The following is a 27,616-nucleotide window of genomic DNA, read 5'->3' on the forward strand; positions in this document are numbered from 1 at the left end:
GTGTTTATGTGTTTGTATATGTGTATGTGCATGTGTATACTTGTATATGTGTGTACGTGTGTGCTTATATGTGTGTGTATGCTTGTATATATGTGTGCTTACGTGTATGTGTGTGTGTGTGTGTGTGTGTGTGTGTGTGCACGCGCGTGCGCGCCAGTCCTGGGGCTTGAACTTGGGGTTTGCGTTGTCGCCGAGCTTGCTTTCCTGTCCAGGTTGGCATCACACTGCGATCCTCCGACCCATCAGCTAGGATGGTGCCTTCAGCTAGGAGTCAGCTAGGAGTGGCCTTCTTCCTGGGCCCTAGTAGAGGTCTTGAAAGGAAGCGGGGACCCCGGCCCCCCCGTCCTGCTCTGCCTGGGCCTCGGGGGCCCGCCCAGGACGCAGCAGACAAGGCCCCAGCAGGAAAGTGTCCCTCTTCCTGGACAGAGCCAGGGTCCGCGTGGTCCCCACAGACCACTTCCAAGCCCCCCACTGACTGTCAGCCCGAGCCCGTCAGGCAGAGGAGGGGCTCCCTCAGTCCGGGGCTTGAGGCTGACCAGCTCTGGATGGTAGCGCCCACCAGGAGCGGGGGCACAGCAGCAGGTGTGCTGAGGACAGCCAGGGGGTCCGGCTCACCCCAGGCCCCACTCCTAGCCCCTCCCCCCCATATGCCACCAGCCCCCCACTCGATCCGCCCCCTCCCCCAGCAGGGCCTCCCCTGGCCAGCAGGGCCTGCAGCCTGGGCCTGGGGTTTCCGGCCATTGTCCTGAGCCGGGCTTGTCTCAGGAAGCTCCAGCAGGCCTGACTGAGGGGGAGGGGACAGCGACATCCTGGCTGAGTCCTGAGAGTGTCACCATGTCATTGGGGACAGCATTTTTGGACGTTTACCCTCCAACAACATGGGGCTGAGGCAGGCCGCGTGCACTCAGTCAGCACCCTGCCCAGCCTGGGAGGCTGTGTGCACTCAGTCAGCACCCTGCCCAGCCTGGGAGGCTGTGTGCACTCAGTCAGCACCCTGCCCAGCCTGGGAGGCCGCGTGCACTCAGTCAGCACCCTGCCCAGCCTGGGAGGCCGCGTGCACTCAGTCAGCACCCTGCCCAGCCCGGGGGAGGCTGTGTGCACTCAGTCAGCACCCTGCCCAGCCTGGGAGGCCGTGTGTACTCAGTCAGCACCCTGCCCAGCCCGGGGGAGGCTGTGTGCACTCAGTCAGCACCCTGCCCAGCCCGGGGGAGGCCACGTGCACTCAGTCAGCACCCTGCCCAGCCTGGGAGGCCGCGTGCACTCAGTCAGCACCCTGCCCAGCCTGGGAGGCCGCGTGCACTCAGTCAGCACCCTGCCCAGCCTGGGAGGCCGCGTGCACTCAGTCAGCACCCTGCCCAGCCTGGGAGGCCGCGTGCACTCAGTCAGCACCCTGCCCAGCCTGGGAGGCCGCGTGTACTCAGTCAGCACCCTGCCCAGCCTGGGAGGCCGCGTGCACTCAGTCAGCACCCTGCCCAGCCCAGGGGAGGCCGCGTGCACTCAGTCAGCACCCTGCCCAGCCTGGGAGGCCGCGTGTACTCAGTCAGCACCCTGCCCAGCCTGGGAGGCCGTGTGCACTCAGTCAGCACCCTGCCCAGCCCGGGGGAGGCCGAGTGCACTCAGTCAGCACCCTGCCCAGCCTGGGAGGCCGCGTGCACTCAGTCAGCACCCTGCCCAGCCGGGGGGGTGGGGGGCCCTGTGCACTCAGTCAGCACCCTGCCCAGCCCAGGAGGTGCGTGGTATCTGGGTATGGTCCAGGCTCCACTCCCTGCAGGATGTCCTGGCCCGAGCCGTAGGCCTCTGCCCTGTGCTCCAGCTTCTCTGGGACCTGCCAGGGCCAAAGCCCTGGCTGGAAAGGATGGGTGGCACTGAGAGCAGGGCCCAGCCGTCTCCCCTCCCTCCCGCACTGGTTGCCAGCCACGTGACCCTGCTCGTGCCTCCCAAGGCACCCCCGAGGGAAAGGACACCCCCCTCCCAGACCTCAGATGTAGGTGGTCCCAGAGGCAAGTTCAAACAGACAAAGACCAGGCCGGGCTGACAGCTCACACCTGTCATCCCTGCTGCTCAGCAGGCTGAGATCTGAGGATTGGGCTTCCATGCCAGCCCATGAGACTCTTACGTCCAATGAACCACCAAAAAGCCAGAAGGAAAGCTAAAGCTTACGTGGTAGAGCCTTGCGCACAAAAACTCAGAGACAGCGCCCAGGCCTGAGTGTAGCCCCAGGAATGGCACACAAGGAAAAAGAAAGAAAAACAGCCAACAGCAGGCCCAGCCTGAACGTCCATCTACAGACAACAGGACAAATACCACGCGATGCAACAGTCAGTCAGTCATAAAAAGGAATAAACTCCGGTCCATGCTACAACTTGAGGGAGCCTCAAAAACACAAGTGAGTGAAAGAAATCAGACCCCAAAGATCTGGCCTTGTCAGATTCTGAGTGCACAGCCGTCCAGATGGGGCCCTGTGCCCGCCTCGGGCTGCCCAGCCTGGCAAACACAAGGCCCCTGGCCTTGGTGGCTTCACTCCAGCCAGGGCCAGTGCAGGCTTGGGAAGAGCTGCCCATGGCCACAGGCCTGCCTGCAGGGACAGGCGGGGCTGGGTGCTGGGCCCGGCGGCCGGTGAGCATGCTTTGGGTTGTGGGGAGTGGGGCGTGCAGGGGGTTCATGCCGATACCCTGCAGATCTCAGTCCTCAGGAGCTGTCCCCAGGCCCCCAGCCAGCCTCATCCCTACCTGGGCCTTGGTTTACCCAGAGGGAGGAGGAGGGTGCTGTCCATGGGTCCCCCAGGACTCCCAGCGGTTCTGATTCCCCCAGGACTGAGATCACCTGCCTCCCCAGGCACTGGCAGAAGCTTTGAACTTTCCATTAGGAAAAGAACTCAGGGGCTGGGAAGATGGCTCAGTGGTAGAGCGCTTGCCTTGCAATGCATGAGGCCCTGGGTTCGATTCCCCAGCACCACATAAGCAAAAAGAAAGAAAAAGCCGGAAGTGGCGCTGTGGCTCAAGTGGTAGAGCGCTAGCCTTGAGCTAAAGAGCTGAGGGGACAGTGCCCAGGCCCAGAGTTCAGGCCCCATGACCAGACCCCCCCCCCAAAAAAAGAACTCAGACTAGCCAGGCACTAGTGGCTCACGCGTGTAATCCTAGCTGCTGGGAAGACTGAGATCTGAGGGTCATGGTTCAAAGCCAGCCTGGGCAGGAAAATACTTAAGACTCTAATCTCCAGCTGACCACCAGAAAACTGGAAGTGGAGCTGAGCAAAAAAAAACAAAAACTCAGGAACAGCACCCAGGCCCTAAGTTCAAGCCACACAACCAACAGAAAAAACAACAACCCACAAACCTGGAACTAAATTTATGCCTTGGCCGCTCAGGCGTGAGTGGGAGAGGTCGCTTCCTGCAGCCCCAGCCTGACGCAGTTCCCCTTCCCGGCCAGGGGGGCCCATTGTTCTCCCAGCGAGCTCCTCATCTCTGCACACATGCACTTCCTGTTTCCTGGCCTGGAGGAAACAGAGATTTCTGGCCCAGTCAGGCAGATGCCTGTTTTTCCTTTCTCTTTAAGTTACTTTTTTTTTTTTAATCCTAAGAACAGACACGCTGAGCTGGGGGGAGCACAGTGGTGGAGGGGGCTGGGCATGCCCAGGAGGGCTGTGAACTGGGACCCCTTTTGCAGGACTGAATACCAGCCCCGTGCCCCGCCCCTGCCACCTAAAAAGGCCCAGGCCCAAGTGTCTGAAAGAGGATCAGACACATCCACCCCAGGGGTCCACGCAGAGCCAGGCAGGCCCAGGAGAAAGATTATTATAAAGTTTATTAGGGGAGCCATAGTTCCCCCAAGAGGGAAAGCACGTGGCTCTGTCACCATCCAGGTAGCAGCAGGGTCTGGGGATAGGAAGTGAGATAGATGAGCCTTCAGGTGGGTCTGGGCGGAGAGAGGGAGGGGCCAGCTGTATGGAGGGAACTCCAGGGTGGGGGGCCCAGGTGAGGGTGAGCTGAGGACCAAAGGTGAGCATAACACTAACAGTGTCCCACCATAACCCCCCCTTGGGCCTCTTGAGACACTCCAACCTGCCATTTGGAGAAACTGAGGCACCGAAGCCTCCAGGACACCCAATAATGATTCTCTCCTACAGCAGAGGCCTACAGGAGAGATTGAGCGGCAGAAGTGACTTGGACTTCACTTCCCCCAGAGTCCCGTCTCCCCTGAGCACTGGACAAGGGGCAGTCACCAGGGAGAGGGTGTCCTACACCCCCCCCCCGCTGCCCCTGCAGCTCCGCTCCAGACCCTGTCAGGTGCGGGCACTGGGACTTTGAGGAGTGGGTAGATGTACCAAGCCCCCGGCCTGGCAAGCACTCAGCAGCCTAGGCTGTTTCTTGGGCTATTTCTTGCCCCAAAGGCTTCCCAATGCTCTGTTCCAGGCAGGGCAGGAGGGAATGGGAGTGGCGAGGGAGGCCTGCCAGCCGGGGCTGGGCTGCTGCCCAAGCGTCCACCTCTGCGGCCCTGCCCAGTGCTCAGGCCTTCCCTTTCCGCCAGGAGATAAAGTATTTTTTCCCCTTGTTAACGGCCGGCCGTCTGTCTGTAGTTATGTAGGGCTTGTTGCTTTGCAGAGGAATAAGCTTCCGTCCAGGGTGCCAGGCACGGAGGGCACATGCCCTGGGGTCCAGCCAGACGCTTTGCTGGCTCTCCTGGGACAGTCAGCTGGGAGGGTGGTGCCTCCTGGGTCCCAGCAGCCTGGGCAGAGGCCGGGCCCTGGGTGGGCCCTGGCAGGAGGGCTCGACGTGGGCCACAGCCAGCTCCAGCACCTACGGGAGTCACCAGTGTGCCTGGTGACTGTGAGCCGCTGCCCTGCACCCACCTGGGGCCCTGATCTCACCTCATCTCTCCGCCCAGATGCCTTAGGGGGGCTGAAAAGGAGAGCAACATGGGCCAGGCCTCCAGCCTGCAGGGCCCCCAGGGACCTGCCCGGCAGGGGCAGCTTCCTGCCTCTCCTGGGACCAGAGACCCTAGGAACAGTCCGGGATGCCGGGCGTCTGGGTATCCATAGCCCAGAGAAGGTGCGTTTGCACACATGAGAGGCAAGGCCCGGCGGGGAGGAGCCCAGGCACCAGCAGCACACGCGTGGGCTGTGGCTGTTCCCCAGCGGACCATGGCGCAGCCTGGAGGGCGGAGGTCCAGCCGGCCAGAGCACACCACTGTGTGTCGCCAAGCACCACGGCGAGGGGCAGTCAGGGAAGGGCCCTGGGGTGCTCCGGTGGGGCCCTGGCTCGGGGGAGGGGGCGGGGGCAGGGGAGGGGGAGGCAGGCTCCTTGCCGGAGCTTGCAAGCCTGGGCCTGGGCCTCTGAATGCCCTGAGCCAGGTGCTCCTTCCCCACTCCTGTCTGCGGGGTGTGCGCTGAGGGATCGGGTACCCTGCCTCGAGGGCCGAGGACCCATGGGGAGGGCACCCCGGGCCGCCCCTTTTCCAAGCTCTGTGGGCCTCGGGGTGGCAGCAGGGTGAGTGGTGGTCAGGGACAGGGGACAGGTTCAAAAGGCCAGCCCACAGGGATGCGTTGAGCGTCTCCATGGAGGCCTCCGGCCTGAGCGGAAGCAGGACGAAGCTGGTCCTGGAGCACGACGGCCCCCCCAGAGCCAGGAGAAGGGGCAGCGTCTCGGGGCGTCCTGCCCCGTGGGGGCTCCGGGCGCCACACCGCGTCTCCAGGGCTCACTGCGGGAGAATTCTCAACTCCAAAGCTATCCTGTGGGGTGCTGCCGATGTGGGGGCTCCCAGGACAGACAGTGAGTGTCTAAGTCAGGGGGAGGCAGCCTGTGGGGAAGGGAAGCTGGGCCAGGCCACGCACGGACCCCATCTCTCCTTGTCCAGACCCCACAGTCCCTCCAGGGCTGGCCCGCTCTGCTCCTGGGCCCGGATGCCCCTGCCCCCACACCTCCCAGCCATTTTTCGCGGGGGACCGCTGCTGCGCCAGGCATATCTTTTGGTGAGAAGGCCGGACCACATTTGGCACAAAGTTGGGCCCCACGGTGGCTGACAGCCGTCCTGTCCAGAGCTGGCCGCCACCACGGGGGTAAACAGGAAACTCCATCTCTCCACTGCGCTGTGCTCTGCTCTTTCCTCCCGCAGCCCGGCTCACACGCCCGTGCTCCCGCCTGCCCCCCCTGAGATGCTCCGGCTGGCTGGGGGCTTGGCCCGCCCTCTCTGGGGGTGGCCTGGACCAGGCACCCCGCTGTGAAGGGTCCCCCCCTGGGAGGATCGGCGTCCACGGCTCCCCATCAGGACTGCGGGAAGGTAAGGCAGCCACATTCCCGTGACCTTCGACCTCAGCACTGCTGTGTGGGTTAGAGGGCAGTGCTGACCCCTATGGGGGCAGATGGGGAAACTGAGGCAGCACGAGGACCAGAATCCCAGCTTCCTGAGTGCAGTTGGCCCCTGCCTTGGGTGCCACTGGGTTAGCAGCCTCACCCCGCCTCAGATGCTCCTGCCACAGGTGAGGCCCTTGGCTGGGGAGGGGGAGAGAAGGGAGGAGGAGGCCCTGCAGCGGTCAGCGGGCCGGGGGACAGCACCTCTCCCTCCAAGGTGCCCTGAGGCAGTAGCCCCGTTGGGGACAGGAACACAGAGAGGACGAGAGGATGGGAGGAGCTCTGGGCCCGAACTCCAGACCAAATTCCCTGTCCCTGCACCGTCTGGGCCCAAGAAGCTACCCAGCAGCACCCACGCTCTCCTTTGCCACCCAGCAGCACCCACGCTCTCCTTTGCCACCCAGCAGCACCCACGCTCTCCTTTGCCACCCAGCAGCACCCACGCTCTCCTTTGCCACCCAGCCCCCTCCTGCTGGGCCCAGTGTCACGATCAGCACAGCCGCCTGCACTGCTCGGGGGCTGGAGGCCCGGGTCTCGGTGGCACACGGGTGGACCGGCACTTCGAGGTTCGGGTCCTGGCCCCCAGCAGCAGGGGGAGGTAGGGCTGAGGGCTGGGACTTGTGGGCAGTAGATGCTGGGGTGTGTGCCCACGCGGGCAGGCAGACCCGGGGCCTGGGACGAGAGTCCCCACCCCCCACGGGAGTCCAGCTCCCACACATGGAGTGCCGGCAGGGTGGGCTCCGGACCCCTCCACCATCCCGGGGCCGGACAGGACTGAGGGGGTGTGTGGCCTAGGCCGGAGGGCAAAGAAAGAACCGGAGTTCCCTCAGAAGACAAGGGCAGCTGCTTCTGAGCTGGCCCAACTCATCTCCTCCTCCCCCCCCCCACTTGCTGTTCCCTGGGGCCAGTTCCCTTCCCTCCCTGAGCCTCAGTTTCCCCTTCTGTATACAAAAGAGCCAAGATCTAGCCAGCCCCATGGTTGATTTTTCTACAAAATAGGGGCAGGTCCATGGGCTTGGGGACCTAGGGTCACAGCCTTGTGTCCCCCACGTGCTGCAGGGGTGTCTGCTGAGCATGGGGGCAGAGCAAAGCCACAGGGGCTGGTGTGTGCCCATGACAGATGCCCACTGTCCTTGGCCAGCAAGCGCAGGTCCCAGGCAGGAAGTGAGGAAGGAGGCCCCGGGCTTGGCCTTAGAGTTGGGGGACCCTCCTGGAGAGACTCCAAGGACCCTGCCACGGGGACCAGCGATGCCTGCCTGTGGGGAGCGCCTTCCACAGACACAGGACCAGGCTGGTGCCTCTTCTGTGCTCACGGCGTTCGAGGGGACGCAGGGGGGCCACGGGGGGGGAGGGCTGAGGCTGTGAGGAGCCGGGCAGCGGCAGGGGTGCGGCTCCCTCCTGCTCTCAGTGCCGCAGCAGGCCTCTGCCAACCTGCTCCACCTCCTTTGCTACAAGCGGTCCAGCTGGGGGTGCGCTGGACAGCCATGGACGGCTGTGGGGCTCAGTGGACACGGAGGGCCAGAGCAGTGAGGGAGTCCAGACACTGGGCAGCGGCTGAACCAAAGTACCCTGGCACCCCAAGGACAGCCAGTGTTGGTGAGCCCCGGCTGGGCTCTGGGTGCCTCCCGCCCACTGCGGTCTGGTGCATCCGTGCTCACTGCCAGCTGAGTCCTGCAAGCCTCTCGGCGGTCATGGTGTCATGGTGTCTTCATGTCCAGCCTGCCTGAGGCCTCCTGTTGTACTTACGATGTGGGGGAACGCTAGCTGAGACCCCAGGGAATCGAGGCACACCACCTGGGGCCACTCAAGGGCTCCTGTGTCCCAGTCTCACCCCTCCAGCCTGCTGAAGGCCAGGGGAGGGGACGTACTGGATGTCACCAGCCCAGAAGTGGGGCTGGGGGCTTCCGGCCTGGCCCTGCTTGCACATCTTTTTTGGGGGGAGTCCGGTTTTGGGGCCTGAACTCTGGGCCTGGGCGCTGTCCCTCAGCTCTTCAGCTCAAGGCTAGTGCTCTACCACTTGAACCACAGCGCCACTTCCAGCTTTTTCCTTTTTTGCTTATGTGGTGCTGAGGAATCGAACCCAGAGCCTTAGACATGCAAGGCAAGCACTCTACCACTGAGCCACCTTCCCAGCCCCCTGCTTGTACATCTTGAGAGGCAGTGGCTCATTGCCCTTCAAGCAGCTCTGAGACAGACAGACAGACAGACAGAATCAGAGATGAAGAGAGGTAGAGATGGGGGGAGCTGGTATTCCAGGAGGTGACCTGACTCTCAGCTGCTCTCTGTCCACCCCTGTCCCTCCCCATGCCCCTTCCCGTGTCACCCATAAGCCCCTGGGGACCCAAGGGACAGGCTGTTCTCAGACTGCCCATCCTGCTGCACCCCGCCAGGTCCCTCCTAGCTGAGGGCTGCCACCTGCCCTGGTCAAGGCCCCCGCAGACTGCCTCTCCCTTGGGTGTCCTCCTCCTCATTCCACACCCATCTGGGGGCATCCTGGGAAGAGTCCCTGCTCCCTGGCCCAGCCACCCAGAAAGCGCGGGCCCCTCTTCAGAGGCCCACGCTGTGGCAGCTCCGAGGACCCCATCGCTCCGCAGCCCTCGGCTCTACATTGCACCTCCCTGTCCCCGGGGTCCCCAGCCAGGCTCAGCAGAGCCCAAACGTGGGCCTCTGGATGACTTGGGGCTGGGCCCTGAGGTTCCCGGGGAGAGCTCCCCTCCCCCTCCTGCGGCTGCTCCCCCCCCCCCCCCCAGCCTCCTGTTTGTCGGCTGACAGATTCCCATTATCAGGGGAGAACACACACAGGAAGTCCGGCCGGGAAGGGCCCATCCCAATCCTGATTTGCCCTGGACGGAGCATAAAAAGCCGCCCTTCCTCGCCTGGGAGGCGCCTCTGCCCCAGCCCCGAACCCCACAAGCCACCATGGAGGCTGCGACCGCAGGGCAGGCGGGCAGGCCGCAGGGCAGGCCGGCCCCAGGAGGGGCCCAGGGCGGCCCGTTGGCTGGATGTCCCTGCGAGGGGCTAGGTGCACGCCTGGCCCAAGGAGGCAGCGATGGTGGCTATGACCTGGGCGACATCAGGTATGCAGATGGCCCTGCAGGGACAGGGACAGGCCCCAGGGAGAGGGCAGAGTGGCGGTGGCTCTGTGAGCTGGGCTGGAGCCTGTCCAGCTCTGGGCACCATTCCCCTGCTCTTCTGGTCGTCCATCCCTATGAAACAGAGGAGGCTCCTAAGGCCCCCTGGCCACCAGAGTGGATCCCCTCTTCCCGCCTGCTGGCCAGCAATGCTGCGGGCCAGGAGAGCTGGATGCAGCCCGGCACGCGGCCACACCGCCTGGCCCCACTCTGCAGCCTGGGAGTCCCTGGGGCCAGAGGACTCGGCCCTGCTGGGTTTGGTGCCCTCTTCTTCTGCTGCTGGGAGACTGCGCTCTTCTCCTCTGCGCCCCCTAGAAGTGGATGCTCCCAGGGGATCAGCCTGAGGGAGGACCCCAAAGCTGTGCGCCCAGAGGCACTGAGCAGGCAGGGTCTCACCTCCTGCCAGGTGGCTGTGGGGGCTCAGGCTTAGGGACAGCTTGGTGGGAGGCTGTGGGGTCACACAAGGACCCGAGGGCAGCCTCCTCTTCTCCATCCCCCGAGTCCCTGTGTCTGTCCAAAGGCCCAAGTCCCTCACACTGTGGCAGGGCCTCCCAGGCCCCTTCCCTAGCCACGCCAGGAGTCTGAGAGGCAGGTAGAGCAGAGCGCCAGCTAGAACTGTCTCCTGCCCCCGTCTTTACCTGGCAAGGCTGGCAAAGAGCAGTGATGGCTTGCGGGTGCAGCCGGGCGGGGGGCAGGGCAGAGCCACTACCCTGGGCTCTACTGTCAGTCGTGGTGGACTGGGAGAGAGCTTCCTGGATTGGGCCAAGGGTCCGAGAGCCAGCGCCCGCCCCTGCACCCTCAGACTTACAGGCCCCACTGCAGCGCAGCCTTCCCCCCACCCCCATGCAGTGGCTGCCTGAATGGCAAAAGCAAGGCCTCATTGTGGGGCTCCGCTCCAGGCCTCTGACTCTCCCCCCCTCCCCGTTCTTTCAGCTCCCGTGGGGCACAAGAAGTCCAAGCCAGAATGCCCAGGTGCTGGCCTTCCTGCTTCATCCAGAGGCCTTGTGTGTGGAGCCGGGCTGTAGAGAGGGGTGCCCAGCTCCACTCACCCCGTGTCTGGGGAGCCCAGGGCTGAGAGGCAACAGCCCCATCTTACAAATGGAGGCCTTGGCCTGTCCCCAGGGTGGGCTCTAATCCTATCCTCTGACCCACAGCCTCAGCGCCCCAGGCATGGAGGGCCGCACAGAAGAGCAGCTGCCACCAGCACCCGGGGGGCGACCCACGGCCCTTTGACAGGTGAGTCCCAGGCAGGCGGGGCCAGGTGCACCTCTTCCATGGACACGCACACCTACCACACACACCTAAGGGTCTGGCTAAGTTTAAGGCAGTGACAATCACCACCCAGAAATGTGGAGGGAATCCTGGGGTTAATTCAGAAATGCAGGCTTGGAGAGGGGAGGCCAGCAGCTAACCAGAGGCCTCAGGCGGGAACAGTGAACTGTGTGCGTGTGCGTGTGCGTGTGCGCGTGTGTGCGTGTGTGTGAATTCGCAGGGGGGAGGAGCACTCAGGCCTGGTCCTGACTGTCCTGAGCCATGTTCTAGGCACTGCCAGGCAAGGGCCCTGGCAGCCCCCTCACCACCCTGTCATCTTGCTCCTGGGGTCCCGTCCCCGAGCGGGGGTGGGGGGTGTGGGGGTAGGGGGTGGGACACAGAGGCGGGCAGGGAGCCGTCCCGGAGTCAGCGCAGGTCGGACCCCTGGCTGCGCCCCCGGCGGCTGCGAGGCTCAGGGGGCGCTCGGGGCGGCCTGTCTCAAGAGCCCGGCTCTGGCCGACTCACTGCGCACCTGCGAAGGCCTCCGCGGCGGGGCCTCAGTTTCCCCGTCCGCTCAATGGGGGGCGGGGTCGCAGCCCATCGAGGCGGGCGGGGCTCGGGGCCGGCGCGCGGGGGCGGGGCCTGGTGGGCGGGGCCGGCGCGCGGGGCGGGGCCGGGGCGGGGCCCGCGGCGCGGCGGTGGCGGCGGCGGCGGCGCGTGCGCGCCCCGGACCGCGCGGTGAGTGCGGAGGGAGCCGGGGCGCGGGGGCGCGGGGCGCCGGGGCAGGGGCTGTCCGGGCGGGGCCGGGGAGACCCGGACGGCCGGACGCGGGGCTGGGGTCGGCCACCTGGGCGACGCCGAGCGAGCGATCGCGGGGACCCGAGAGGTGAGCGCGCGGGGCCGCGGCCGGCCGCTCCGGGCGCGCGGACCCCTCGCCCCGGCCCTCGTTCTGCTGCCGCCGGGAGAATGGGCCCAGCGGCCGCGGGAGCCGGCGCCCCCTGCCGACGGCCGGCCCCCCCCCCGTGCCCGCGACCCCCAGGCCTGGCTCGGGGCCTCGGGCCCCCCCGCCCCGCAGCCACTCCGGCCCGGCCCCCCCGTGAGCTTGGGGCAGGCAGTGGAGAGGACGGACCCCCGCGAGCCGTCCAGCCGCGCGGCCCCGCGCCCAGACGCCCTCCTGGCCGTCACAGGTCGCCCTGGGGTGGCCAGCCCCTCCCCCCGCGGCCCCCTCCCCAGGGGCTGCTGGACGGGGGGGGGGCGGGGAGGTGACATCAGGGCCGTGGTGACACCGGTGGGGACGCGATTGCTCATCCACCTGGGTGGGGGCTGCTCCGCGGCCCCGCCGGCCCGGGCCGCACGCCGGGGGAAGCGGGGTCCGCGAGCGCCGGCCGCGCCGCCGCCTCCTCTGGCCGTGGGCAAAGCATGACTTTCAAAAACCCGAGCCTCCGTGCAGGCGCAATCCTGGCCCGGTGCGCAGGGCTGAGGGAGGGCGCCCCCAGCTGCGCCAGCCCGGAGCCCGGCCCCCACACCTCTGTGCTGCTCCTGAGACCCAGCACCAGCCCGGGCCCCCTGCCCTCCTCCCTCCCCTCTGCCTCCAAACAGCCGGGCAGGACCCGCCCGGGCAGGACCCGCCTCCTGCCGCTTCCCTTTGCCCGCGCCCGCCAGGGCCTAGGGTGGATCCAGGGACCTGCATAGCCCCAACACCCAGTCAAGTGACAAGTGTCTGTGCGAGGCCAGCCCTGGACAGCAGCCAGGGCCCCACAACTTGAGTGTCACTGTCTGCGGGACAGACCATCCGAGCCTGAGGGGGCACTAAGACCCTAAGTGTGGTTGGTGTCTTTGGGGAAACTGAGTCTGGGAGAAAGAGGTTCCACCCTCCTGTCTACAGTGCAGGCAACCATGACAGCGTGGTGGAGCCTGCGGCTCCTGACCCCTTGGCTCCTCATTGTAGGAACCTCGGCCCAGACCAGTTGTGGACTGGGGTTCTTTGGACTCCTAGGAAGCCTCACCAGCCTCCTGGCCACTGCTTAGCTGTTCAAGGAGAGGCCTGGACTCCAGTGACCCCAGAGGGGAGCAGGGCTGCTCCATTACCCCGACTGGGCACAGGCAGACCCAGGGGACCAATGCCTTAGGAGCCCATAGGCTCTCGTACAGGGACTCGAGTCTAGGAAGGACACCCCCTCTGGTGGCCACCTCTAAGTGGCCCTGGCGTCTGCTGATGGTGGACACCCACACCCTGGGACACGCATGCCCCGGGCACACGTTCTGCCCTGGGCAGATATGGAAGCCGCGTCCAGAGGGCTGGGATGGCCCAGCAAGGCCCTGGCCTGGCGGGGTCCCACGGCCATGGGCACCGCAGCTGCAGAGCGTGGAGGGCAGGCCAGCCGTCCAGTCACCAGGGAGCGGGAGCAGCCTGTGTTACCCTCACGACCCACCTCACCCTCTCCGTGCTGCCCCGGAGTCGAGGGGCCGCCTAGCTGGAGGGGTGGTTCTGCCTGAGGGGGCTGCTGCCCTTGGAGGCCTTCCTGGCCTTACTTGGCTGTATTGCTCGCTCCAGGCCCTTGGTGGAGGCAGGCCCACCTGGAGACTCTGGCCATGCAGGGCTCCTGGGAGCTCCCCCTGCTGTGGTTTCTAGTCCTGGCCGCAGGAGGCACTGAGCACGTCTATGGGCCCGGGTAAGCCTGGGCGTGGGTGTGGGTGGGGAAGGGGCTCAGCCCTTCCCAAGGCCGCCCACAGCCTTCACGGTGGCTCTGGCCAAGAAGCATCCTCCCCCCCCCCCCCCCCGCAAGCCCTTCCCCCATGCTCGTGGGTCCTGACTCCGCAGTGCTGTGGTTGAGCCAGGCATCCTCTAGCCGTAGGGTGTGTGCTGTGGAGGTCCAAGGACCTGCTTCAGAGTCCTTCGTGCAGCGTGTGTACCAGCCCTTCCTCACCACCTGCGCTGGGCACCGGGCCTGCAGCACCTACAGGTGAGCACCCGCGAGGGGTGAGCGCCCACCGGCCAGCAGCCCTCCCTGCGGAGCCTGAGCTGTGGGGTCCCTGGTGTGGGCCTGGGGTGCGGTCAAGTCTGAGCATGCTCCCGATCACCGCGGAGGCCGCCTTGGGACGGCGCCTTGAAGAGCACTCTTGTGCTGCAGGCGTCCACCTCTGCTGCCCTCTGCCCTGGGATGCCCACCGCTTCCTCCTGGGCATCGCCAGCCCCCTGAAACCTGCCTGTCATCCCGGTCTGCCCCTGCGACCCCAGCCAGCACCCCTCCCTCTCCTGGTGGTGGGTTCTGAGGGAGACACCCCCTGATGTCCCGAAGGGGAGGGGGAACAGATTCTTGTTCTAAGGACAGGGACTCCCGCCTCCTCCTAGCCTAGAAGCATCTAGAAAAGTCTCAGACTCATAAACTCCTCTCCAGATTTCAGAGGCTCTTAAACCCCCAAAGTGAAGGAGCAGCTTTAGCAGAGGCGTCTGGGGTCCAGGAGAGGAAGGGCTGGGCTCTAGCCCAGCAGGGCCGGCTGCCTCTGCCTGTCGGTCCCGCACGTGGCCCCCATGCTGCAGGGGTCTGCTCATCGCTGGAGACCCCGGGGGGCCGTGGCCCCACACTGCAGTCCCCAAGAGACCCTTTAGGGACTCTTGGGGGTGACCCAGTAGTCAGGTGCCAGGAGCTGGCCGATGGGGTCGGGTGCCCCCCGGCATGTCTAGGCAAGGCCCAGCCTGGGCCAGCCTCTGTGGGGTCCCTGGAACGGTCCCTTCTCCCTGCAGGACCATCTACCGGACTGCCTACCGCCGCAGCCCTGGATTGGCTCCTGCAGGGCCCCGCTACGCCTGCTGCCCCGGCTGGAAGAGGACCAGCGGGCTTCCTGGGGCCTGTGAAGCTGGTGAGGGCAGTGGGACCCGTGGTGCCCAGCATGGGGGTGCTGCGCCTCGGCTGCTGCCCAGGGCTCTTGGGACACTCTGGAGTGGGTGACATGCTCCCCCACCCACAGCAATATGCCAGCCACCATGCAGGAACGGAGGGCACTGTGCCCAGCCGGGACGCTGCCGCTGCCCTGCAGGATGGAAGGGAGACACCTGCCAGACGGGTAAGGCCGGCGCCACACTCCTGCTTGTACGTGGACAAGGGCTGGCCACCGTGGTGCCCACTGATGGATGGATCTTAGTGGGGCGTAGTGTGGCCGAGCCTCGCTCGTGCAGGGCTGCTTGTCTGTTCCTGCAGACGTGGACGAATGCAGCACCGGAGGGGCCGGCTGTCCCCAGCGCTGTGTCAACACGGCGGGCAGTTACTCGTGTCAGTGCTGGGAGGGGCAGAGCCTGTCTGCAGATGGGACGCTCTGCCTGCCCAAGGGAGGGGCCTCCAGGATGGCCCCAGACCGGACAGGTAAGGCTCAGCCCCCACCCCTGCTGCCGCACCTGGTCTGAGGCGGTGGGCAGGTGGGACGGATGGGGACGGATCTGTCCAGGCTGTGAGGTGGAGGTGGCCCGCCCTGGTCTGTACCATGTGCCATGTGAGAGGCCAGGCACTCCGGGTAGAAGGTGGTAGCAGGGGCCCCTTCCCCCGAGGGGAGGTTTCTGGAAGGCACTGTGGCAAGTTCTCCGGGAGGCCTCATCTCAGCGGAGAAAGCGCAAGAAGACCCCATCCCGGACACGGCCCCTCGCTGGTGACGGGACATTATTACTTTTGGTACGCGCTGTGACACTTCAAACTCGTACCGTGAGTAATAATGCGCCGTCAGCAGCCCAGCGCCAGGAGCTCGCCGCCCCGGTGAGCACCCATCAGGTGGGGCAGGCGGGGGAGCCTGTCCCGGGTGGACAGCTGGGCTTGCAGCTGGCCCAGCCTCCCTGGGGCGGGGACGCCTCCATCCCTGGCCCTGGGCTCCCTGACCCGCGCTTGGATCTGCCCTCAGGAGCAGACGCTGTGGTGCGGGAGGAGGTGCGCAGGCTGCAGTCGCGGGTGGACACGCTGGAGCAGGTGAGGCTGGGCAGACAGGTCTGGCTGGTGCTCACAAGGGCTGGACTGGGTCAGGCCCGTAGACCCTTGCCATTTCTGGGGACATAGCTTCCGTCTGTCAGTAAAGGTTATGGGGCTCCACAGGGAGGCCTTCGAGGACCCCGGCTCCCCTGTTGACTCAGGGTCCTCTCTGGCTTGGGTTATGCCAGGTGACACTGCTGCTCGGACTCCCCGGGCTGAGGAGAGCCGCGCTCGGCCACCCCCACACGTCCTGTCACACCGTCCTCTGTACCAGTCTCAGGCTCTCCTGGTGCAATAGCTCCCCCTAGTGTCAAGGAGAGCCAGCGCTGAGTTGAGAGGCTGACAGGTCCCTGGACTTTCTGCCCCCACCCCACCTTGCAGAAGCTGCAGCTGGCGCTGGCTCCCCTGCACAGCCTGGCCTCTAGGGCCTCAGAGCACGGGTTCCAGGACCCCGGCAGCCTCCTGGCCCACTCCCTCCAGCAGCTGGACCGCGTGGACTCCCTGAGTGAACAGGTCTCCTTCCTGGAGGAGCAGCTGGGGTCTTGTGAGTAACGTGTGCTGCCACTATCCCTGTGTTCCTGGGATCTGGGCCCCGATGGGGTCTGGGAGCCAGGGCGGTGAAGCCGGCTCTGCCTCCTCTTCCTCCCCCGCCCCAGGCTCCTGCAGGAAGGATCTGTGAAGGTCTCCACCTGGCCACCCGAGGCTGGACAAGCAGCTGCCTCCTCCACCTGCCCTGCAGTTTCTACCTCCCAGCGGGCCTACCCCACTCCCCGTGAAGGCTGTGAAGGGCCTCTGCTCCCCTCCCCCTTCTCCAGAGCCCCCGGACTTGGGCTCAGGATGGGGGTCTTCCTGTGTGCACCCCACACGTAGTGTTTCTCAGGACCCAGAGGGCCGCGGTACGAGGCCTCCCTACCCAGAGCAAGGCCAGTGGGCCTCAGCAGCAGCCTCCTGAGGCCGGGCGGGGAACAATGGAGACTGAGCTGCTATGCAGTGCTGGGCTGGGGCTGCACCTTTCCTCCTCCCCGCTGTGTGCGGCTGGTTCACAGGAGCCCCGGTGCACCATCACCACAAGAGTCCAGGCAGGTGGTTCCGAGGCACTTCCTTCTGGTGGTATGCTGGCACCGCACACAGCTAGAGGTCAAAGGGCATCTTTAGCCATCAGGCCCTGCATGTTAGGTGGAGCCACACCCCACCCATTGGAAAAAGCATTTCTGGTGGTGAGGCTCACTCCCACGGAGGGTTGGGGAGGACTTCCACGTCAGACCCCCGGGGTGTGCGTGGGGGACGGGGAATATGTGGGCATTGGGCTTTGTTGTTCTTACAACCGTATTCCTGGACACGCAGATGCCGGGGAACCCTGCCCCTTCTCTGTAAGGGTCACAGCTCACTAGGCACTTCCAAGACTTTGTTTATAAAAAGAAAAAACAAAAACAACACTGCCGTGCGCTGTCCTCGAGGTGGTGAGGGGCGGCCCGCTGCGCTGCCCTGTGGCCCTGGTGGCCCAAGACGTATGTGATGCCTGGACACCTCCTCTCCCGAAGGCCTGACGCAGGCCAGGGTCTGGTCTCCAGAGCCAAACTGTACCCAGTGGGCCTTGGGCAGCCACGTCAGAAGACCTGGGGCCAGTGCCTGGCTCCCTGGCCAGCTCTGGCCAGTCCTGCCTGCTCCTTGGCTGGCTGCCCAAAGGCCTGGCAGTCTAGCCCTCAGGCCTGTACCCTGGAGGCACAGGTAAGGGCTGCAGAGCCCGGAGCGGCTCCCCCTAGAGGTGTCAGAGGGGCCTCCGGCTTCCTGAATGAGAGCCTTGTGAGCCAGGCTGGGGGGGCAGACACAGTGATATTTGGCAGCCCTGGAGAGGGACTCTCTGTCCATTCTCTGGCCTCTTCTCCTGTCTGCTGTCCCCATGTGTGGCCTGGGCTACTGGGCTGGTTGGTCATCAGGCCCCGCGGCAGCGCCGTTCTGGGGCGCTTGGGATATGTGGTGGAAGGTGCTCCTCATGGCTTGGTGGCAGGTGTGCACGAGCTTTGGGACGTCCGCCTCGGTGAGGCCACTGGTGGGGATGGCGTCCAGCACTTGCACCTTGATTGTTCCTGGGGGGACAGTGGGCATCAGTGGCTGCCCGGCCTCTCCTCCTTCCCCCCCCCCCCGACCGCCCACCCCCCATCTGGGAGAACCTGAGGCTCCAGCTGGGCAGGCTCCCTCAGCTCCTGGCTAGAGTGTGTCACTGAGACAACACTGACAGTAAAACAGGTTTCTAAGTGTGTGTCCAATGGGTTTCCACAGCTCTGTCCTCTCCCCTGGCCACCACCAATCATTTCCACCCCCAGGAAAGTCCCTCAGCCTGTCCTAACCAGCCCCTGCTGCAGACTTCTGTGCTGGTGTGGATGGGGGTGGGAGGGTGCAGATGTGGGAAACCAAACCAGGCACCTCCCACTGACCTTCAACCTTTGATCTGACCTTCCCACCTGGGCTTGCCAGGGCTTCTGCTTGGGTGAACGTGGCAGGCTGCCCACTCATGATGGGCACTGGGGTCCGGGCTACCCACATGGGGGTCTGGCCTGGAAGACCATATCCCGGCATCAGACGCCACTGCAGTCCTGTCTGTATGGCTCCTCGGCCTTTAGACAGCCTCTGTCTTACACAGAAATGGGCCCTACCCCCTCCACCCCGGGCCCAGGGGAGACAGGAGAGGAAGCAGTGCTGGCCCTTGACTGAGGCTCAGACTCAGGATCCAAATCCATCCACCCATTCATTCCTCTTCTTCAGGGGCTGTGCCCCTTTCCCCAAGGACAGGCGGGGCTCACCTGAGGTGAAGAGCTTGGTCCTGAAGTTGTAGAAGGAGGAGAAGGAGGAGTATACCACAGGGATGATGGGTACCTGCAGACAAGGACATGCCCTAGGTCGGGTGCCACAGGCTGCCTTCCACTCCTGCGCCTGCTCTGCTCCCGTGTGTTCACCACAGACCCCGGCTCTGTATCCTCCCTGTACCCCGACGTCAGACCCAGGGAGCCTTCTTGCTAGCTCACTGTCTCCACACAGGAAGGCAGGGCCCTCCCTATGGCCTCCCTCCCCCGCCCCCCTGGGCAGCCCTAGTCAGGGCCTGCTGGAGTTCCTGCAAGATACCAGGGTCAAAGCCACAGTGCCAGGTGGCCCCTGGGGGTGATCATTAACCATAGGGAGCCTCAGGGGCGTGGCTGGAAGGCTGTCGTCGAGCCCTGATGGAGGGGCTGGGGACAGGAAAAGTGGCTCTGGAGATGGCCCTGGGTCCCTTCCCCCCTATACCCTCGGCCCCAGGAGACAGGCAGGCATGCAGAACCATTGGAGGGCCTGGGCAGGGAGGTTGCTGGTCAGACCTGGGTCCCACCCCCTGGTGCTGGTGGGGGCTTCTGGGACGTAGTGGGTCCCGGACAGCAGGAAGCACACAGCCTGGCACAGGGCCAGGCTCACTGTGGTGGTGGGAGTGAGCTGAGGCTGCAGCCCGAACCAGCCAGGCAGGACAAAGCCCCTTCCCCAGGCCCCTTGGTGGTTCTTTCCAACATGGGTCCTCATGGCCGAGGAGTGGAGGTAGCAGAGTCTCTCTACCCCCTCTGCTCCACACCGCTCCCGGCGCCCCCAGGGCTCGCTGTCACGCCTCCCTCCCTGCGGGCCAGGGAGCACACACAGGCAAGGTCAGGAGGGAGAGCTCACAGCAGGCCTGTGGTCCAGCCCACGCTGCCGCCCCAGCCCCAGTGAAGCACTGCTCAGGACCTCCAAAACCACCCCATAAAGCTCCACTTGGAGCCGGGAACTAGTGGCTCACACCTGTAATCCTAGCTACTTAGGAGGCTGAGATCTGAAGATCACGGTTCAAAGCCAACCCAAGCAGGAAAGTCTGTAAGACTTATCTCCAGTTAACCACCAGAAGTGGCGCTGTGGCTCATGTGGTAGAGTGCTAGGCTTGAGCTGAAGAGCTGAGGGACAGCGCCCAGGCCCTGAGTTCAAGCCTCATGACCAACCAAAACAAAAAACCTCGGGACTTCTGCCTGGCCAGCAGGAAGTGGGGTGTCAGCAGCGCCTGGACCTGATCAAGAGCCAGGCCGTGCCTCTCAGCAGGTGAAGGGCCTGACCCCCAGGGGCTACCACCCCTACAGGTCAGACTGGCTTCTACCTGGCCAGTTTGGAGGTCATCTCCGCCTCCTTTGACCCAGCCCCTCTCCCCCCCAAGGAAGTGTGGGGCTCACCTGGGCCTGGATGGCCAGGTAGAAGGCACCTTTCTTAAAGGGCAGCAGGTCGCCATTGTCATTGCGTGTGCCCTCAGGGTAGATCCACACCTTGAGCTATGGAGAAAAGAGTTGGCTGCTGTGTGGGAGGGGGGAGGGCTGGTGGCCCTTTAGGAGCCCCACGAGCCACTCCTCTCCTCCCCTCCGCAGGCTCAGCCACTGGCAGCCTGGAGCGCGGCCCCTGCCGCTTCCCACTTGCAGACATGCTCTGTGAGCACAGAGCCCTGCCAAGCCACAAACTCACATTTTCCCTGACCATGCGCCCGCCCAGGTCAGCCATGACGGACACAGCGGTGCTGGAGCGCTGCCGGTTGATGAAGTGGACACCCCCCAGGTACATGATGAGGCCCACAGGCCCCAGGAACACCAGCTCCCTCTTGGCGATCTGCACACAGCGCTTCGGAAGGATCTCCATGAGGCCTATATGAAGTGGGGTAGGAGAAGGGGAGGAGAGGGGAAGAGAGACAGAGGACACATACACAGATACATTCAGAACCAAGGCAGTGCCGGTGTACTAGGCCTCTCCCGGAGGAGGATGAGCCGGGCACACCCCACACAAGATGCCAAGCCTTCCAACTCTGCCTCCTTCCTTATACAGAAGATGGGGCGCTCTATACACTCAGGCATGGGCAGCCTGCGGCCTACTTTGGGTGTGCCAGTACTGGAGCTTGTACTCAAGGCCCTGTGCTCTTGTCTGGCTTTTTCTCTAAAGGCTGACGCTTTACCACTCATCCCCGCTTTGTGGTGATTAATTGGAGGTAAGAATCTCACGGGCAGGGTGCCGATGGCTCATGCCTGTAATCCTAGCTACTCAGGAAACTCAGATCTGAGTATCTCAGTTCAAAGCCAGCCCGGGCAGGAAAGTCCCTGAGACTCTTATTTCAACCACCAGAAAACTGGAAGTGGCACTGTGGCTCAAGTAGTTGAGTGTTCGCCTTGAGCTGAAGAGGGACAATGCCCAGGCCCAAAGTTCAAGCCCTGGGCTAGGAAGGTGGCTCAGTGGTAGAGTGCTTGCCTTGCATGCATGAGGCCCTGGGTTCGATTCCTCAGCACCACATAAGCAAAAAAAGCCGGAAGTGGCGCTGTAGCTCAAGTGGTAGAGCGCTAGCCTTGAACTGAAGAGCTGAGGGACAGCGCCCAGGCCCCCCACTGGCCAAAAAAAAAAAAAAAAAGTTCAAGCCCTACCACTAACCAAAAAAAAAAAAAAAAAAAAAAAAATCTCAGGGATTTCCTTTCCTAGGTAGCTTCGAACCTTGCTCATCAGATCTCAATCTCCTTAGTAGTGAGGGTTACAGGTGTGAGCGCCATTGGCCCTGGCTGCCTGCTGCTCTTACCACATGTCTGGCTCTGCTTCAGCTCAGGCCTCTGGCTCATGGGGGCCCAGCCTGCCCCCCCTGCCCCCACCCCGTGCCTTGGGTGGCAGCTTACCCATCATGTCCAGGATGCTCTGGTGGTTGGAGATGATGACACAGGGCCCTTCCGCCTCCAGCTTCTGCCGTCCCCGGACATCAAAGCGGAGGTTGTACGCATACTTGAAGGACCGCACAAACCAGCTGATGATACTGAGGATGGAAGCAGCAGTGAGCAGGGCCTGCAGGGCAGGGTGGGAGAGGGGACAGGGAGAGGGTGCTCTCACAGCACAGAACGGGGAAGGCTCAGGAGGGCCACCCTGGCTGAGGGAAGGCAGGAAGCTGTGCAGGTAGGCTGCTGCTGGCCTCCACCCCCTCCCTGGGGCCACCCGGGTACCGCTGGCAGGCACACAGAGGTCAGCTGGAAGAGGACAGGGCTGGATCTCACTGCTGAGGCCAGAGCTGCTAAGGGACACCTTGAGTACCCTGTAGCCTGTATCCAGAGGTCCTCCCGGGCACTGGCTGGGCAGGAGGCCCTAGGGAGGGGCCCAGCCATTCTGCTCTGCACACCCGAGACAGGACATTAACCCATCGGAGGTTAGCTCACAGGGATGAAGCCTAGGGAACTCCCTCTGCGCTCCTAGCACAGCACAGGGCTGTCAGCAACACGCTGGGGAGCACAAGGTTGGGGAGAATGCTCCACTCTCCAGGCAGGTGGGCTGAAGCTAGAGGAAGGCAGGCCCTCTATGGGCAGCAGAGTAACTGCTCAGGGTCCACAGCGCAGACTCCTGAGACCCCAGAGATTCAAAGGCAGCCAGTCCTTCATTCCACCCAAGCCTGTGGTCATGTGGTCACCGCGGGCGGGCCAGGTCAGCTGCGTGGAGCACAGAGCCCTCGGATTGTGTATCAAGCAATCCACAGGGAATGCTCACCAGCTCCGCTGCCTGTCAGAGACTTGCAGACAAAAACAAGAAGAGCTCCCTCACCTGCCACAGCTCACACACCGGGAATATGAGCACAGCCAGGACCTGTGGAAGGGGTGCTGGCAGGCAGGAGGCAGGGGTGTGTCTGGAGGGCAAGTTGGCTGGAGAGGGGTGGGGGAAATGATTACTGAGGAGCCCTGCCCAGCCATCAAGACTCCAGGAGTCTGCCCTGAGGCTGTAAGTTTGGGGTGCTCAAGATAGTTGGGATCAGCAGATCTAAACACCCTCGGGAACTGAAGAAAAAGAGAAGGAAGGTGGGTGTTTCTTTTCAGCAGAGGACAGAGCTGTGATTTTTCCCCCCCATAGTGGGGCCTGAACTCTGGGCCTGGGCGCTGTCCCTCAGCTCTTCAGCTCAAGGCTAGCACTCTACCACTTGAGCCACAGCACCACTTCCAGCTTTTTCTGCATATGTGGTGCTGAGGAATTGAACCCCAGGCCTCATGCATGCAAGGCAAGCGCTCTACCACTGAGCCACCTTCCCAGCCCCAGAGCTGTGATTTTTTTTTGTGATGCCTGGGATAGAACCCAGGACCTCGCCTGGAACCAAGCAAGCACTCCACCTGGATTTCTAGGATTTATACAGGCTGAACAACAGGCACTCTAAACCCCAAATGCTCAAATCCCTTACGTTCTTGGAACAACTGACACCTGACCTCAGGAAAGGGACTACGAAGGGCTGGAAGCACTTTAGAAACATCTTCAGTCTGCACGGACGCCCAGGAGACATAAACAAACACACTGTGTTCACACTGGTGTCCCAGCACCAAGACAGCTCATCCCAGGTTTGAAATACTTCGAGTCCCGTGCATTTTGGGTAAGGAATCCTCACCCTGGAAAGCAAGGCCCTGCCTTGCTGCCTGTCTCTCTTTTGTGTTTCTTCCAAGAGGAGGGACACCAGCCAAGCACCCTAGGAGCTGCAGTGGACACCAGCAAGCCCACCAGAGAAAGGTGAAAGGTCCATTGTAATGGGGAGGGGGGCTGAAAGCCACCCCTGCTGCCTGCCCGACACAGATACAGATAAGCCAAGCACCGCTCTGGACCCAGCTCACAAAGGCAAGTCCTCACCCCCTGCTCAGAGGTGGCCAGGGCCCGTGAGTGACCAGCCCATGCCACAACGTGTCCCTGCAGCTGGCGAGTCTGAGCTCCTTCCATTCCATCTGTGACCTGGGCTAGGAACTTGACCTTCCTAAGCTTGCAGGCCATCTGCACAAGGAGAGCAGAAGCAGCTGTATTCCATCAGGCTGGGACAGAACACAGGTGGGTCCCCTGGGAACTTCCCAACATTAGTGCCAGAGTCTCTAAGAGTGACTGTTCACCTCCTGTCAGCCCCAGCTCCAGGAAGCAGTTCAAGGACAGGTTCAAGCCATGGGCCTGCCTGTCCTCGTGGAAGGCCACTAGCTAACCCTTGCCCTCACTACTGGTCTTGGGCTGGGCCAATCCAGGGAGACCTGGAAGCTCTCTGGGTGGAGCCTTGTGGGAAGGGCCATCTGCTTGGCCTCATCAGAGTGGGGACAGCAGACTCCAGAAAGCCAACTGGTTTGCTAACAAGTGTCACGGTAGTGGAATGCCAGAGGACCCGGAAGAGAGACGGGCAGAAGGGGGACCAGAGGAGAGCGGGTGCCAGGAGGAAGGGGACCCTGCTGGCTGGAGGGGTGGGTGGGGAGTGGGCACAGGATCTTCCTCCCTGGCCAAACACAGCCCTCCCCAGGGACCTCCACTTCTAGGGTCCACAGAGACACGGGCAGAAGCCCATCCTCTCTGGCGTCGGTCACACAAGACCCAGCCTCCCTCCAGGCCCAGGGCCCGCAGGCCAGGGAGAGATGCAGCCGTGTGGCCCTTATCTCTGAGTCTGTCGTGGACCCAGGGGCTTCAGGGCTGGCGATCATGGCTATGAGGCTGGGTCCTGTCTAAATTCAAATCCTGACCAATGCCAACAAGCCCCTGGTCTCTGTAGGCACAGCAGTACCCATCTCTTCCCCAAGCCTGGGGTGGGCACAGATGGCAGAGGATGAGGATCTGGCCCCTGGGATGCCAGCACCAGCATGCCATCCTTACCAGGAAGGGCACTTCCTCTGTCCTTCAAGGCCAGCGGCTCTATCACTCTTAACCCGCGGCCGAGCCCAAGTCCAATACACGCAGCTTCTGCTTTGCTATGGCCTGTCAGGTAGGTGGAACACCTCAACCCAACCCCTACACAGAGAAGAGACCACCCACAGCCCAGCCTGAAGTCAGCCTTGGCCCTTCCATTACCAACGCCGCTCCCTGCACACACAGAGGCCCACTGCCAACGGCAAAGCCTCCCGCACCAGCCTCAACCTCATAGGAAGAGGAGGAGTACGGCTGTCTCTCCAAGAGCGCAGGGCCAGGTTGTGCACAGGTGGAAGACTAAAGGTTCTGTGTGTGTGTGCGCTGGTCCTGGGGCTTGAACTCAGGGACCTGTGCTCTCACTTAACTTTTCTGCTCTTGGCTAGCAATCTGTCACTTGAACCACACCTCACTTCTAGCTTTTTGCTGGTTAACTGGAAGAGAAGAGTTTCACAGACTTTTTACACTCTGACTTCAGTCTCCTGGGTAGCTGGGATTACAGGTGGGAACCACTGGTGCCGGGTGACAAGAACATTTTTCTCACTCTGAGTTCCAGCTATATCTTACTTCTAAGACCTTGGGCAGATGCCTCCTTTCTTCCTACACCATACCATCAAAGTGCCCTGGAAGTCTCAGCTGTTCATCTGTAAACTGACGCAGCCCACCATCCCATTTCCAAGGACAGGGGCATCCACGGTGCCCAGGCTCTATCCAGGCTTGGGGCTCCAGCCCCGCTCAGCCTGTCTAAGCTCAGGCTTGGAGAACCAGACACAGAGGCAAGCTTCCACTCCCACATTCTTCCCCCACCCCCAGAACAAGTGGGAGCTTAATGACACGGCACCCACTGTGCATTTTCCACATTGACTCTTCTGCACCCTCCAGCCGGAGGTCCCCACGTTGACCATGTCTGCATCTGTCCCTTGATCTGCCGGTACAGGGGAGAGGCCGTCACAGGGACCTGAGGCCCAGGGGCAGGACTTCGGTCTCCTGGCCTCTGTCTGGTCTGAAGCCCTCCCTCCCTTAGCCCTGGGAACCCAGATGCCAATAGAAACAAAACACCTACTGTTACCCAGCCAAGGTCCCCAGGCCTCAGGGCCATTGTCTGGGTGGTGCTGGGGTGGGAGGGAGGGTGCAGGAAGGCCTTGGGGGCCTGCGTATTTTAGCTGGGCATGCTGAACCATGGGCTTGGCAGTATGGGAAGGCCCTGTCCTGGCTTGGCCATCCTGCTAGGCCTAGCCCTCACACAAAAGGGCAGCTGGTGACTGGATTTGGCCCCCAGGAAGCTGTGGTGCAGGAAGAGCAGGCTGGGCTTCTCTGAGAGCAGGAAGCTGCTAGTAATGAGGCCACCACTGCAGTGCACATCAAGCCTGAGGGTGAGACCCACCATGGATGTCCCAAGTCAGGCCTGTTGAAAACGCCCAGCTGCCAGCCTGCACTGGGACAGGCTCGCTCCAAGCGAGCAAGCATGCCCTCCCTGGCTGGGCCCAGGGACAGCAGAACTTCCTCCCAGAGACATACCTGCCCCGGACTTTGAGCCATCTATCCCTTCAAGGTGTGCACGCCTGTCTTGTGTGTCCTTTGTGTGTGTGTATGCCAGTACTGGAGCCTGAACTCAGGGCAGACTGAACTCAGTATGACTGGCTTTTTCGCTCATGGCTGGTGCTCTATCACTTGAGCCACAGCTCTGCTTCCAGCTTTCTGGTGGTTAATTGGAAATGAGTCTCACTGACTTTCCTGTCCAGGCTGGCTTCAAACTGTGGTCCTCAGATCTCAGCCTCCAGAGTAACTAGGATTACAGGTGTCAGTCATGGGTGCCCGGCTCCATCGGTGCAGAAGGGCCTGGATACTGGTGTGGGGGACGCTCCCCACGGCAAGCCCCTTCCTATGCCCGTGACAGTCCCTCCAGCCTCTCAAGGGCAGGCCGGTCCTGGGAGACCGGGGCCTGGAGAGGCCCTCTGCTCCCACGAGGACGACTGTGCAGGGACACGACACGCTGGCCCTTTGCCCCGGGAGGGCACCGCCCTGCCCGAGGTGGGTGCCACAGAACACCGGCCAGGCCCTTGCGCAGCACCCTCAAGACCACCTGGCATTGACGCCCGGGGGAGGGCAGCCCCAGTCCCCGCGAAAGCCCGGCGCCCCTCCCCGGGGCGTGACCCCAGCCTCCCCCACAGGCCTGCACCCTGCCCTCCGCGGCGTTGCAAAACCCCCGGCGGGCCGTGGGCAGCGGGGATGGGGCAACCGTGGGGGGCGGGGGCCGCCGGGGCGAGGGCGGCGCGCGGGCCCGACGGCCGCCAAGCGCCTGCGCCGCGCGGGTGTGCGGGGATTTTCCACCCCCCGCCCCCCGTCCGTCCGTCCGCCCGGGCCGGCAGCAGCAGCAGCTCCCGTGCGGCGGGAGAGCGGAGGGCGCGAGGCCGCCGCGGCCGCCCCGGGGCGCAGGTGTCCCCCACCTGCGGCCAGCGCGGCCTCGGTGTCCCCGCCCCGGAGGCGGGCTCGGCCTCGCCCGGCCGCGCGGGGCGCGGGAAGGAGCCCGAGCGCGGGACTTTGTGACGCGCGGAGCCGGGAGTCGGGTGCGGGGCGCGGGGAGCGGGACGCCGGGCGCGGGGCGCGGGACGCCGGGCGCGGGGCGCGGGGCGCGGGCGGGGCAGGAAGAGGCCGTGGAGGGAGAAAGTTCGGGAAGCGGAAGCGCGGCTCGCCCGCCCCGCCGCCCGCCTCATGTTGTCCACCGAGCGCCCGCCGCCCGCCGCCGCCGCCCCGCGCCCTCCGCCGCCCCCCGCCCCGCCGCCCGCCCCGCCGCCCGCCCCGCCGCCCGCCGTCCGCCGCCCGCCCCGCGCCCTCCGCCGCCCCCCGCCCCGCCGCCCGCCGTCCGCCGCCCGCCCCGCCGCCCGCCGTCCGCCGCCCTCCGCCGCCGCCCGCCCCGCCGCCGCCCCGCGCCCTCCGCCGCCGCCCGCCCCGCCGCCGCCCCGCGCCCGCCGCCGCCCCGCGCCCTCCGCCGCTCGCCTCATGTTGTCCACGGAGCGGCCGCCGCGGCGCAGCAGGCAGACGGCCGAGGCCAGCGCGGACGCCGCCAGGCAGAGCGCGCAGTAGGCGCCGAGCTTGGCGTAGAAGCGGGCGGGGCGGCTCAGCGCCGGCAGCAGCAGCAGCAGCCCCAGCAGCGCCGCCGCCAGCCACGGCCACAGCGCCATGGCCGCGCCCCAGCCCCGACGGCGCCGCCGCCCGCCGCGCCCGCGCCCCTTATTGCGAGGGCCGAGGGAGGTGGCTAGGTA

The 27,616-nt window shown here is 64.2% G+C and overlaps 2 protein-coding genes across 7 annotated transcripts; one reads left to right on the forward strand and one right to left on the reverse strand.

Annotated features, from left to right (window-relative positions):
* The first annotated feature begins 5,321 nt into the window (after positions 1–5,321).
* Egfl7 (EGF like domain multiple 7) lies at positions 5,322–17,114 on the forward strand. 4 transcript variants are annotated; one of them, XM_070015077.1, is made up of 13 exons: positions 5,322–5,767; positions 5,853–5,967; positions 6,111–6,275; positions 9,133–9,423; positions 10,632–10,713; positions 13,283–13,400; positions 13,578–13,691; positions 14,474–14,589; positions 14,698–14,793; positions 14,928–15,089; positions 15,616–15,680; positions 16,062–16,224; positions 16,337–17,114. In XM_070015077.1, exons 6-13 carry the CDS (start codon positions 13,321–13,323, stop codon positions 16,357–16,359), a joined length of 819 nt encoding a protein of 272 aa, XP_069871178.1. In that variant the 5' UTR covers positions 5,322–5,767; positions 5,853–5,967; positions 6,111–6,275; positions 9,133–9,423; positions 10,632–10,713; positions 13,283–13,320; the 3' UTR covers positions 16,360–17,114. The 4 variants fall into 4 exon arrangements, with proteins under 4 accessions (XP_069871178.1, XP_069871180.1, XP_069871179.1 ...); XM_070015079.1 differs by lacking the exon at positions 9,133–9,423; XM_070015078.1 differs by lacking the exon at positions 5,853–5,967.
* Positions 17,072–27,549, reverse strand: Agpat2 (1-acylglycerol-3-phosphate O-acyltransferase 2). Of its 3 annotated transcripts, XM_070015073.1 has the most exons (7): positions 25,199–25,386; positions 22,272–22,501; positions 21,365–21,498; positions 20,181–20,356; positions 19,898–19,993; positions 18,482–18,554; positions 17,072–17,767 (listed from the first exon to the last, which is right to left on the reverse strand). In XM_070015073.1, the coding sequence occupies exons 1-7, from the start codon at positions 25,256–25,258 to the stop codon at positions 17,595–17,597; spliced, it is 942 nt and encodes a 313-aa protein (XP_069871174.1). In that variant the 5' UTR covers positions 25,259–25,386; the 3' UTR covers positions 17,072–17,594. The 3 variants fall into 3 exon arrangements, with proteins under 3 accessions (XP_069871174.1, XP_069871175.1, XP_069871176.1); XM_070015074.1 differs by lacking the exons at positions 22,272–22,501; positions 25,199–25,386 and adding an exon at positions 27,351–27,549; XM_070015075.1 differs by lacking the exons at positions 22,272–22,501; positions 25,199–25,386 and adding an exon at positions 23,334–23,650.
* Positions 27,550–27,616: the final 67 nt, after the last annotated feature.

This window comes from Dipodomys merriami, unplaced genomic scaffold (genome assembly GCF_024711535.1).
Source record: "Dipodomys merriami isolate MVZ:Mamm:240054 unplaced genomic scaffold, mDipMer1.0.p SCAF_11, whole genome shotgun sequence".
Lineage (NCBI taxonomy): Eukaryota > Metazoa > Chordata > Mammalia > Rodentia > Heteromyidae > Dipodomys > Dipodomys merriami.